At 39.8% G+C, this 14,031-nt stretch overlaps 1 protein-coding gene across 5 annotated transcripts in view; it reads right to left on the bottom strand.

Annotated features, from left to right (window-relative positions):
- Window positions 1-501: 501 nt before the first annotated feature.
- The window catches only part of BCL11B (BCL11 transcription factor B), a 103,658-nt gene continuing 90,128 nt past the window's right edge, over window positions 502-14,031 (bottom strand). For 2 of the 5 annotated variants that reach the window (XM_074998712.1, XM_074998713.1), the window contains one exon: window positions 502-2,560. In XM_074998712.1, the coding sequence (XP_074854813.1) occupies window positions 549-2,560 (2,012 nt within the window). In that variant the 3' untranslated portion in view covers window positions 502-548. Of the gene's footprint in view, window positions 2,561-9,973; window positions 9,984-14,031 lie in introns of all 5 variants that reach the window. The other 3 variants (XM_074998716.1, XM_074998715.1, XM_074998714.1) reach the window with 3 other exon arrangements.

Here is a 14,031-nt window from a genome sequence, read left to right as displayed (position 1 = left end):
TCCGCTGTACAATTTTATTTTCCCTAATCTCCAAGGTTATTTTACAAAAAGTGAAGGAAGAAGAAGAAGAAATTCAGTTAAAATGTTGGCTTCTTCACAAGAAATTACACATGCTTAGCTTAAATTTCAACAAAGCAGCAGCCCCAAAATTATAATTTACAAAGATATGCTTCTCCCCCTACAATGCAAGTAATCTCAGGCTACCACTGGGTAAATTAAAAAGGGATACCCAACAAAATTTTAAAAGAAATTTGAACAGAAAGAATAAAAAAAAGTACCTGCACATGCCAAAAAATTACAAAAACCCAATAAATACAGAAATTATTGCACAGTTAAAAGGCTCCACAATTTTACTGCCTTAATCAACCCTCAGGTTTAATAGAACTTTGTAGACACAGGTTATATTTAAGTGCCAAGGCCTGGCACCTACTATAGTTATGCTAAGTTATGTTTGCGGAGGCAAGTTAGGTCAGCTTTTCTCAGTTGGCAATAGTTAAACTGTACAAATTAAATGTTACCTAGACCCCTGATTTAACCCAATGGGGGTCTTAGCTTCTTTCTGCCTGCTCAATTTTGACGTCATTTGTCAGCAAATGTTCTCCATGCCACTTTTTCATGTGTTTCTCCAGGGTGCTGTAAACACTGAAGGGCATCTGACAAATGTCGCAGCGGTAGACCTCCTTCCCTATCTGGCCGTGTGTTTTCATATGACGCGTCAGCTTACTGCTCTGGGCACATGCATAGTTGCAGAGCTCGCATTTGTAAGGCCGCTCTCCGGTGTGGCTCCGGCGATGCACCGTTAAGTTGCTGCAGTTCTTAAAGACCTTGCCACAGTACTCACATGTATCACTCCTCCGCCCTTCCTTTGAACTGGGTCGACCAGGACCAGGTCCACTGATGTGAGGAGTGCTGCCTCCGCTCGCTGTCCCACTGCGCCCTGAGAGACCCCCATCCAGCATGTCACCCGGCGGAGTGGAGAAACGCAGGCTTCCGTTCTCTGAAGAATGCTCAGAAGAAGTTGCAAAGGGGGATTGTCGGGAGTCTGTGAATCCTAGAAATGGATCCTTCATGAAGTGCCTTGATGCTGCATACCCGACCAGCCACTGGGAGTAAACATTTTCAGAAGGTATTATTGTTGCTGGTGGCAAGTCCAAATCTTTCTCTATTTTTATTCTTTTAGAAGAGTTGTTTAAACTGGGGCTTGTAATAGGGGTCGGCTTACGAGGGAACAATCCTGGGAAAGGTTCACCAGGGCCAAAATTTCTTCCATTGACTGTCCCTTCCTCAGTGCGGTCAAGTTCTCCTACCACTGAGTCTTCATCGCCTGTGTCTCTCTGACAGAGGTCTCTAGGACACAGGTCTCGCTGATCAGAAGACCTTTTCATGAAGTTACTCCTTTTCTGTTTTTCAGCTAGCATGTCATTGTATTGCTGGATGGCACCAAGACTTACATTCTCTATAACTTTTCCAAGGACAAGGGATTTTTCATCTGGTAGCGATTTGGAACCATTCTCTCGGTTTCGACTGAGCTCTGAGTCCATACTGAAGCTTGACTCTGGCCTACTCTCATTTTCAAGCTCCTCTTCCTCCTCTTCCTCTTCTTCCTCTTCTTCATTGTCATGGCCCAGGGAGGGATCACTCTCATTCCTGAAATCCGTCTCACTGGATTTTAGTCCCTCTCCAGTGAGCTCACTTGTGCCTGGCTCAGGAGAACTTGTGGTGGAGAGTCCATCATCTGACCTGCCTGTCATGGAGCCAGCTTTGTGCATATGTGTTTTCATATGACGTTTTAGCTTGCTGGCTTGAGAGCAAGCATGGTCACAGAGTTGACATTTGTAGGGCTTTTCTCCTGTATGACTGCGTCGGTGCACAATAAGATTACTCTGGAATTTGAAAGTTTTCCCACAGAATTCACAGGACTTACTCTTAGCCTGAGGCTGCGGAGGCGTAGTGCTGCTTGGGGGCATTGGTGGCAATGGCGGGGTGCTCAAAAAAGGGGATTTAGGGCTTGGCTGGAAAGGATTCAACAAGCGATGCATAGGGTTGGTGCGATTCGGTGAGACTGGAGGAGGAGTGGAATTGTTTCCTGCCAGTTCTCGAAGCCTTCTGGAGAAATCCATCGCTGGGGACTCAATTGCCATGGGGTTTAAACGCATAACTCTGTCAAAGGCACTGGGATGCTGGGCAACTAACCCCATTTCTTCGGCACTAAGGCGATGTGGATCCAGATGATGACGAGGCGGTGGGCTGAACAGCGGAGGAGTATTAGGGAGCCGACCCTCACCAAAGCCTGGGTGATCACGTAGGATGGGGCCTGTCATCCGCAAAAGACTAAAAGGGTTGTTGTCTCCAAGGAAATTCATCAACGGGGACTGTGCAACAGTCTCTGGTCCCAGAGGAGGAGGGATGGTGATGCGTGGAGTAAGGGAACTGTTTGAAGGACTGGTTTCCAGGTAGATGCGGAATCCATGGGTGTTCTGGGCATGCTGAAGCAAGAACCAAGCGCTATTAAAAGGCTGCTTGCATGTTGTGCAAATATAGCTTGAAGGCTCATCTTTACCTAAAAAAGAAAAACAGAGAAAACACTCAAAAAAATACAGAAGAGAAATACGATTTAAATACCATTGGCATGTACTTTAGTTTTGTTAAAAGATTTAGTCCTTGGAATTTCTGAAAGCAGGATTTAACTGCAATGCACTGACTGGTATAAAAAGTTACCCTGTATATATACTCATCCAACATGCTTATTCACTGAATATCTGTGACATACATTACACATACTTGCATTATATATATTTATATAGATAGATATCATATGAAGTCTTCCTTTTCTGGCATATAGGGATGAATCCTCCTTCACACATTTATTCCAAGTAAACATACTTGTTTTAAGGGATTTAATGTTATGTATAGAGTCAAAAGAAAACGTTGTGGAGTAAGCAGATCAGCTTCATGGTACCTGCTATCAAGTGCCATCTTTAATTTTGTATTGTTATACACTTCACTCAGCAAACACCCCAGGTATTTGCTGCATTTAATTTATACATGCTTCTTTCATGCTGCCCCCTAATTTTTTAAAGCAGTATATGAGTATCTATCTGCACCAGTCCCATTAAAGTCAGTTGGAGCTTGGGAAATGTATCCCCGTATATGCCACCTTGACATTCTCTTTGCCAGAACACCAAGAAGCCACTCAAGTGAAGTACGTGGTACTCGATGCTGTTGCAATTATCAGTAACAAATGTCAGGCAGTGCACGAACTGCATCCCAAGAATTTCTGTGCCTGCCCTCAATTTCACAAATAGTAAGCAGAGCCAAAACCATGTCTCTTTATTTGCCTTTCTAGCCTCCTTTGAAAAAATGTAGAAAGATGGGAAGCATTCCTTTACCCCGATTCAGCTTTACATAATGGACAGGTGTGGACAAGTCTGCACTGCAGTCCAAATTTTACGAGCTAAAATATTCTAATCCTGGACACAATATAAACTTTTTATTGTCTTCCAAGACGGTCATTTTCCCTTTAGTGCTCCTACAGCAGTCTAACCCCTATAGATGTGTAAAGGTATGTCAGCTTGGAAATCACACTTCAGGGCATTTTTTTTCTAGAAGTGTCTCTTTGAAAGTAGCTCCCTTTTATGGAAGAACTAAAATTGAATTCTTGTATTTCTTTCCATGACTTCATATATTCTGAACAGTAATGGACCTAAACCAGAACCCGGAAACCAAATGTAAAAAAAATTTTGAAGTTCAGAAGCAGTACTGAACTTCCTGTCTTACCCTATGCGTAATGAACGGAACCAAAACACAGCTCTCCACTTCCAGTTGTAGGTACTAAGTTGTGAAGAACCCTGTGGCTCAATCGTGGGTTGGAAAACAAAAATGTTTATAGGGAAATCAACTGTACTGTCAAAACTGCCTTTTTTTAATGCAAGCAACTCACAGGGTATTGTCTACACAGTAATAAAGCCTCATGCATGCCATGCATCAGCTGACTCTGGCTGTGGGGGCTATAAAACTATAGTGTTGGTATTAAGGTTCAGGTTGAGGGACAGGCTCTGAGACTCTCCCCAGTCAAAGGGTCCCATAGCCTTGGCTCCAGCCTGAGCCTACCCCGTAGTTCTACAGCCCTGCAGCCAGGCCCAGTGAGCCCTCCTTAAATGACACCAGAGAGCTGCGGGTGTTTAACTGCAGTGCAGACATGCATATAAAGACCAAGATCACTTATCCCAGAATGCACCATGAGAACAATGACTGCCACAGACAGTATTCCATGTTCTAAACTTCCAAAAATGGCTAATGATGAAGAAACTTTAGACAGAGAGAAGATGGTGGATATCTATCTACCACCTATCTAACCTTATCATTACAGCATCTGAGGGAGAACAGAAAATTACACCTGATTCCATTTTCTACCATTTCTTATTTTTGCTCTGAGGGGAGATAACTAGGAGTAATATCTTTTGTGATTAATATGTAACAATACCTATTGTAAATAAAAGTGAAGCAGTTATATTCCCCTTTTAGCATGAATACATATGAAGAGCTACGGGCACACACCAAATGGAGCAGATAGAGTATCCTTTAAAATCTACTTAGCAATGAGCAGTTACAGGGTTTTACGTCAGCTCTGAAGTCAAAGCAACACTAAATGCTCCCATTATTACTTCAACTATTTAAATTTCTGTTTCTTATAGAAAGATGATAAAAATGTCTAGACTTTTTACTTTTCTTGCACAGCAACATGTATAATACAAAAAGTGACAGAAATCACTGAAGCACACTGAAGTATATAACATCTCCTGTCAAAAGCTTTTTTTAACAATATGTTTTACCTCAGCTCACCCTAGAATGGATTTTAATAAATCCCTTTCTCCAGTGTGATCTAATAATGCATGAAGTCCAGCGTCATACAAGATCAAGTATTTTCAAAATAAAAAGTGCTCTGCACCCTTCACCTCCACTTTAGCCACACTAATTAACCCATTTATTACCCACAGCTGTTCAATTTTTTCAGTTTTTAAAGTCAGACTGAGCATTATATTTTATTCTGGTTTTAATTTTGTGTATCCATGTACATGTACACGTGTGTGGGTGTGCCCTGTTCATCTACTAAAAGAACTGACAAAGGGCGGGGGGGGAACCATACAACAGCTGTAGGTTAAAAAGGCACATATGTAAGAAAAAGAATTCCTGGGCAGGCTGAGGATCAAGGCTAATCTAAAACTGAAATGGCTGATTAAAAAAATTAGCCTCAAAATGGCAGCTGGCTAGGAGCTTGCTACTACATGTTATATGGAGCTCATATGTTCTGTTTTGTTCTCCAAAACTTCACCTCTGTGAAATTCACCTGAGGAGAGTTCCTTCTCCCCGACTCCTTTTTAGTTTTCTTTCAAACACTGCAAATTAGTGTTTATTGCTGAGACACAATTTAGGAGATATCTGTCATAACAGAAACCGTATTCTCTCTTTTTGTTTTGTTTAGCTTTTATGCCCCGAAACCCGTCAGTTCAGGAGACCCCCTACACAATGGCAAAACTGACTGCAGGCTACCTGGCTACCAAGGCTGTGACAGCTTTTTTTTTTTTTCACTTAATGTGCTCACAACCCTCAAAGGCTCTCCCTAGATGTCTTCTTTAAAAAAAATAAAAAAATAAAATAAAATGTTCATTTCCATATTATCACTTCATGGTTATCTCGCCTAGAAGTTGCCCTGAGCAGTGTAGATGCTCACTTTTAAGTACAGAACAATGTCAAAAAGTCTTTGAACATCCACTCCGAACATTTTCATAGTCTAAAACTTGCTAAATATTTTAAACATGCCCAGGAACAGTCATGTATTTCTCAAAAATGATCCTTATATTTAATAATGCAGTTCACCTATGCCGTAAAACTCTTTGTTGTAAGGCTACTTTTGATATATAGCTGAGTCCCTTGCCCACTTCACTGCAGTTAAATAACCCTTTATAACAAACGGCTAAAGTGGCTATAGTCGGCACTCTTTATCTCTTCTTAAGCATGTGCTTACTATTAAGCCATATGAATAATCCCACTGAAGTTAATGTAATTTAAGCATGTACTTAACTGCTTCATTGAACAAGCATGTGCTTAAGGTTAAGTGTATGTGAAAAGCTTTATTGAATGGGGCATGAATGAACATATTTCAGGAATGTGGGCATGACACTCATCTTCAAGCAAATAAAATTTCTGATTTCCGTGTCTTTCGAGGGAGAGGAGGAGAGTCTGAATTTATTTTATTGTCCTTATTAATTGGTGGGTATTTATTTGTGGTATGAGGACCAGAACTCCATTCTGTGATTTATATGGTTGGTATGAGAACCCAGAGCACAGGACAGGGACCTATGGATTTTTATATGCAATAAAATAATACATAGCATGAGTTTGTACCTTCCATGTATGTTTATAGCTGTACAGACATATAGATTTCAAAGCCAACAGGAAATGCTATAATCATTCAGTTTTACCTGGTGGGTAAAGCAGGCTACAGCGTGCAGTGCTTCTTGCATCTAGTCCAACAATTTATGATTGAACTAGATTACATATTTTAGAAAGACAGCCAATTTTGATTTAAAGACTCCGAGTGATGGAGAATCTACCAAATCCTGTGGTAGGCTGTTCCAAATGTTCATAATCCCCACTATTTAAAAATTGTGTCTTATTTCCATTTTGAACTTTACAGAGTTCAATTTCCAGCCACTGGATCTTGTTATGCCTTTGTCTGTTAGATTAAAGAGCTCTCTAGTATCAGATATCCCCTCCCCTGAGTAGGTAATTATAGACAATAAATTTATTGAACACTTCTGTCTTTTTGGCATATTACAGCTAAAGGTGGTCTCTTCCAGCAATATTAGCATTTGCTTCTTTCCTTGCTATATGATTGATTAGGTTTCATTCAGAAAGTCAAAACAATAACATGACTTTTTTTCTTTTTAATAAATGGCACAAAACAAAGGGAAATTCCACTCCCTCTGCCCTCTGTCAACCCATAAAATTCTGTTTTTATATTGGGCACCTAGCAGACAGGTATATGGAGCACATTCCTTCCATCCAAACTTCTGCTTTATGCCTGCTCAATATTAGAGCAATTGGATTTCATGGGTCAGCTGCTCCAATGCATATGCATAATCATAGCTCCCCTAACAAGCCCTCTGTAGGTCTTTTTGGCTATGTCTACACTACTGATTTATTTTGAAATAACAGCTGTTCTTTTGAAATAACTTTGCTGTTGTCTGCACTATGCACAATCTATTTCGAAATAAATTCAAAAATAGCAAGTGTATTATTCCAAAATTGGTAAACCTTATGGCTGTGGCTAGACTGCATTCTGCTTTTGGAAGCAGAATGCAAATAAGCAAGACTGAACATACAGATGAAGTGTGGATTTACATATCTTGTGCCTCATTTGCATATTCTCATGCAATCATGCTTCTGGAAGAGGCTTTTCCTAATTTTTTTCAGGAAGACGGGTGCCTTTGAAAGCAAGGATTCCTTTCGAAGGAACTCTGTCTACACGGCTGTTTTAGCTTTTGAAAACAGAACTTCTGGAACAGCAAGTGGCAATTATTATGCAAATAAGGAGCTGAATATGCAAATCAGATAGTCATTTGCTTTTTCAATCTGCTGTTTTTGCATGCCCCTATTGAAAGGGAGGGGCCAGTGTAGATGTAGCCTACGTGTCTGGAATGCTATTTGGAAACAGATGGGTGTTCTTTTAAAATGCATTTTGTATGTAGCAGCATTCTTTCAAAATAAGATATTTTGAAATTGCTGTTTCAAAATATTTTATTTCAGAACGGCTCTGTAGTACAGACGCAGCCTTTGTGACCAATGCACAACTGTTTTCTGATGCAGAGACTCTCTCTGTGCAAGCAGTTCACATCTTCCCTATGTAGCCTCAACCTTGGGCCATCAGCAGCAGAGGTAAATTTCCCCCTAAATGTCTTAAACTGTTCTATGGCATATTAAACAATAATCACAGCATGATCAAAACTTGAGAGAATTCACTGTTTTCTGTTTGCCCTACAGAGACATTCTGTGCCTTATGAAGCCCTTCGCAGCAGGACAGAATAATTCCATTAGCTGTAACAAGAGAATAAACTCCCCTTTAATCATACACTCATGACCGTGGCATATACAAAGTTGAGTCTGCAACTACCGCCATTCTTTACCTCTAGGAACAGATTGTAGGTAATGTTTCTGGGTTGCTTTACAAAGTTATGACAGCAGCAGTAAAAACTTAAGGAATTTTAATGCTGCTTTACTGCAGTTTTAGAACCTCAGGAAAGTAGAAACTTGCAAACTTGAAAGAAAGAACACCCTTAACTATAACACTTAGGAACAGACATGTATCCAGTTCCTAAAATCACTTCACCGTGTTACTCTCACTCTGTTCCACCTGGTTTTTTAATAAGCATTTAAATAATTACTCCTTCTTATTATGCTGGTTACTCTAATAATACCTATAAAGGTAACGTAGATGCTCAATAAAAACACACCTTTAATTGAATTATTATTAAATTAAAATGCCATAATTGAAAACACTGGTTTAGCAAGTCTCCTCATAAGACCAGTTGACATTAAAGAGAAGAACATTAAACACTAAAAAGATTTAGTATTTCATGGTGAACAAGATCTATGGGTACCAACAGTTGACAGCACATCGCAGCTGGGACCAAATCATTCTCTATTGCCTCACAGTTACATGCCAGCTCTAGGGGTATTCTGAAGAGTGATATGGGTCCAAGGGCAAATTTTACGCATAACATCTTTTCTACAACAAATGGTTTCCCAAACTGTGCCATTAATTAAGCCATTCAAAACAAGCTAGAATATCTACTTACTTACTTCTGTTGCCCCATCACCATAATATCTGAGCATCTCACATATATTAATGAATTTCTTCTCACAGTATCCCTTTGAGGTAGACAAGCATTACAATCTCTATTTTACAAAAAGATAACTGAAGCAAGGAGAGATTTTTTTCAAAGACTAAGAAGTAGTATGTACAGGAATGCCATGACTTGAGCCAAGATATCCAGTGCCAGCCTGACCCAGTGCTTTAACCTAAACCCCCAAACTCTAACACAAAGCAAGACTGAACCATTGATATTTACATTTCTTTAAATAATAGCTCAGTTTTATTGCTTCCAGTGAAAGCTAACAAAATGATACAACCCTACATACTCTTACTAAACTTTTAGTAGGCTGTGGCTACACATGTCACTTCTTCTGGAAGTGGCACGGTAATGAGCTATCCAGAAGATACTAATGAGGCACGGATGCAAATTTTTCATGCCTCATTAACATATCAGAACATGGTTTGGAGTCCAGAAGACGCTCTTCTGGAGTCCAAAGTACACGTGCAGATGTGCAGCCCTAAATACTCAGCCACAGAGTGCATACTTCCCTAATTCATCCAGCCAATGTCAGACTTGTTCTGAAGCCATGTTCTCTGGGTGTTAATAGACAACAGCCTTTATGTCCATTCAAATCTTGCGTTCTATACTGTATGCTGATGTTTCCAGTGATATTGACACCTGTCTAGTGAAAACAAGACTCAGACCACCAATTTATTACACAAACCTCAAATCAGCCATCGGAGGGCAAAAAGAAAATTTGGTCTCTTATTTGCTAGGCAGGATGGCTCCAGATCTGATTATTACTATTTCCTCTCAGATAAACATGCATGCCCTCTCCTGTCTCCCAACTAACCTATCTGCTTTGCTAAAATCCACCTCAGCCCACAGTAGATTTAGCATTCTCCTGATTTTGCATCTGTCTTCAATCTTGCAAAATCCTGGCTTAGGGGGGTGAGGGGGACAAGGATTCGCAAGTGTCCCTATCCCTGGGTAGCTCAATACCTGGGTAGGAGCTTGAAAAGATTATATTGGCTGGCCTCAGTAAGGCAAAGAATGCCTTACAGATCATTCATCCCACTGCATGTAGAGATTTAAACATGTACCCTGCTGGAAGGTCAGAGAGAAGCTGAAGGTAATGGAGAAGGAGAGCAGAAATAAGTGTCCAAGGAACCTGCTGGAATCTGGGGAGGTGGAATTTTGGAATGACGCCAGGTGAAGGGAAGAAATAAGGATGGGGAAGGGTCAGATTGATTTGGGAGATGAAATACTGGGAATGCATGCAGAAAGAAAGCAAAGGCTGTTTGCTCTCCATCCCCATCCATTGCAGTCCCTTTCCTCCAGCTTCACTCCTCATTCCACACTTACCCTTCAACCTTCTACTTCCTTGCCCTGTCCCCACTTTCCTCCTCTTCTGTCTCCCTCTCCCTTTGTTTTACTCTTTCCACTAGTATCTACCCTCCTAATTAAATCCCTCCATCAAAAAATAACAATGGAACCAACATGACATTTGTTGCTCTTACTTGAATTGTTCACTCTACTTCTATATATTATGCCCCTTTCTCCCACCCTGCATCTGCCTTGCCCAGCTTGACTGTAACCTCTTCAGGGCAGGGAGTGTTTACTACTCTATGTTTGTACAATGGGGTCCCATTACTGGTTATTCCATAGGCACTGCCATACTAAATATGATTAATATCAATTGCTCTCCTGTGATCGGAAGGGTTTCAGATAAACTTTCTGAGTTTTATATGTATACAACCTCCAATGCTGTCTAGGCTCCCCCACCTCCAGCATGACCTTTAATTAACAGGAAAACATTCACAAAGAATTTGTTTCTTGCAAGCGGAAAATTTACAGTAGCACTAACAGATTTAATGATTTCTTGCTCCAATATATACTAACATTTTAGGGGTAGCCAGACCCTTTCCACACTGAAGCCAGTGGCAAAATATTGTCTTCTGTGCAGTTAAGAGCTGTTCCCCATACAGGGCCTGTCCTTATGTTCAGTGAAGTCAGTTGGAGTTTTCCATTCATTTCAAAAGGCATTGGGTCAGACCCAAACTTAGCAAATATTTAGCAAGACACCAAAGCATCTGTATAGCATTCTCTCATATTAAACATTGACTTCTGGTGAAATAAACTCTTTTACACAGCACAGGGACAAACAGAAAGACCAACTGCCAATTATACACTCTGTGTCAGTGAGCCAAATTATGCTCTTAGGCCTGGTCTCCACTATGCAGATCAACGCAATAAATCAATCTCCAGGCTCGCTCCCCTTGACGTCGGTACTTCAACAAAAGCAGTAGAGTAGCCAGTGTCAGCAAGAGAGCAGCCCCTGATGACCTTACCACATGCAAGATGCTGTGGTAGGTATGTTGATTCCAGCTACCCTATTTCCATAGCTGAAGTAGATCGATGGTGCAGGTTTGTGTGGAAAAGAACTCAGAAACCCATGTCCACCTTCCACTGACGTCAGTAGGAACAGAATGCATGGATCCTAAGGAGAATGAGTGATGTAAGCCTTATTGTACAGTGGCATATATTGAGCCAGATTCTGCTCTGACTCACAGGTATGTAAATCCAAAATAATTGCATTTACCTCCAACATAACCCAATATTACTTAAGTATAACACAGAGCAGAATCTAGCCCAGAGAGTACTAATGAATATAGCTGTTGATTTTTTTAGGTCAACATTTTTCACTCATTGTTGAATAAATTATATTTGATAAAATGTAACACTGTTTTAAAAAAATCAGTGGGTAACAGTTTAGGCTAGAGCCATTTATAACATGGGTAGGTGCATGTTGTTTCTTGGTAGATGAGGACAACACTCTGCTACAGACAAAACTGTGTCCAATAACTTATTTTCAACTGTGCTCTAATCAAACTTCAATCTTATATATCCAGAGGCTAGTACATTAACTCTAGCTTTACATTTCAGCTTAATCTTTACTACACCACATTATAGCAGAATGTTAGGTGTCAACACTGTGGGTGCTTCAGGGCTCAAGAATACGCTGAAAAAATTAGGGGACGCTCCATGCCCACAGCACCAGTTTAATCTTTTATGATGCCCTGATGCCCAGACTGTGGCCCTGACCTACCTAGGCTCTGACCCAACGCCCCTCCTCTGCTTGGCCTCTTTTCCCTGAAGTCCCACTGCCATTCCCATGCAGAGAAGTGGCAGAGAGGATACTGGTTTATATATAAGATCTCATTTATAGCATTCTAAAAAACCACTGTACTTCTCAAGGACATGGTCAGGGAGTTTGTTTTTGTTGTTTTTTATTTGGTTTTTTTTGTTTGTTTGGGGTTTTTTTGGTTTGGGTTGGTTTGGTTTTTTGCACTCAGATCTCAAATTTCAAAAGTGATCTGTGATTTTAGGGTGCTTCAGTTTCTGGGCACTCTACTTGTGACATCTTGGAGGAGCCTGAGGTTCACAGAGGTTGAATACTTAACACTTGTATGAATAAGAATCACATTTCCTCTCCTATGCAGTGGGAAAAAAAGAAAAAACAACGCATGGCAAAAATTGGATCTCACAATATAGCATTCCACGAATGGAAAGCATTGTGTAAAATAGCAGCGGAAAGCACACTAGCCATCTCTGGACATATTCTTCTAATTGGTGTTAAACTCTTAAAATACAAAGCAATTTATAAAACAGAGGACGGGAGAGGTGTGAAAGGTAAGGAGAAGATAGGAAAATCAATATTAGGAGATCAATAGAGAATGAGTTAACTTTTAAATTAGCTCTTTGTGTTACAACAGTTTCAACTGACTCCATTTACACAGCATTTAAACAGTTTTGTTTCTTTTTGGTAGGCTGTATGAACCTTACATACCTGTTAGCACGGTGTGGATGGATAGATGCATTAGAAACATGGCCTACAAAATAGTGAAAATCATCAATACCTTAATGGTGGGTGGAAAAATGTACCCATTAGAGAGATGAAAAGGCTATCGGATATATCTATAATATGGCGGTTAATATATAGGATCCTATTTACAGCATTCATGAAAACCGCTGTACTTTTCAAGGACATTTTTAGGGCTTTTCTTTGCATAAGGCATTCAAATAAATTTGAAATAATGTCAGTCTTTTCTACAACGTATGAAATATGCCAGCAGCTTCCCTTTAAATCTGTTTCCCACACAGTAGCTTCGTTTGAAAACTGGGAAGCTTTTTTTTTTTTTTTGCCCAGCAGACTTTTCTGAGGTGCCATTTTCTGATCTTTCACGCAGCAATTGTGAGGCCAGAAACCTGAACAGGAACTTGAAGAGAGACATAAAGGAAATTGTCCATGTCATTTAATGGAAAAATAAAGAGTAAATTGGGAAACAATAAAATAAGCCAAAGGGTGAAAACAAATTTTACGTTTTTTTTTCCTTCTGTGCTTGTGTCTGTTTTATTGCAACTAACTCTTTAGGGTATTAGGTATCTATTCATAGCTAGTAAATGAAATAGCACTTTTGTTTTAATTCATTACTTCTTTAACAAATGCTAACTCCCATCTCTGCTTCTTTAAATCCACAAAATTTCCATGTTCAATCTTAAGAAGTATTATAAGGGCTGTAAATCTTGTTTTAATGGAATGTACATTTAGCTATGAGGAGATAATTGACGTTATGGAGAGCCTAGATGCTGAATTATATAGGTTATCTAATACAAAGGGGACTCGTTACTGAAGCACTACAAACAAGTAGTAATATATGTATATTGTTCTGAGTGGCGTTATAGCAAAAGTGTTCCGGTCTACAGGGATTTATAAAACACAAGAAAACAGCAGACATGCACTTGTAAATTTGTCTCATTTGTCTCTGAAGTTAAAGGTTATTCCCTTGATCTGAATTTGTAATAAAAACATGCTAGACTAAGGTTTGCAGAGAATGTTTGAATATGTAAATTGTGTATAATGATAGGCAATTATAGGGTAAAAACTGGACTTATGAATGTTACAGAATTGCATGAAGCATCAAAGTATTTTCCTTCAGATGAAATATTTATCTTTTGTGCATGCTATAAGCACTTTTTCAAAGGTATTCAGCAACCTATTTGAGTGGAGAGTTGACAAAAATCAAACCACAACAGACTAAGACCATGGGCTTAAGCACAGGAGAAACCTTGGCTTTTACAAAATATGCATAAT

The sequence above is a fragment of the Carettochelys insculpta genome, chromosome 6, assembly GCF_033958435.1.
Source record: "Carettochelys insculpta isolate YL-2023 chromosome 6, ASM3395843v1, whole genome shotgun sequence".
In the NCBI taxonomy this organism is placed as follows: domain Eukaryota; kingdom Metazoa; phylum Chordata; order Testudines; family Carettochelyidae; genus Carettochelys; species Carettochelys insculpta.
Note: the sequence above shows the minus strand (reverse complement) of the source record. Positions and strands in the feature narration are given on the sequence as shown.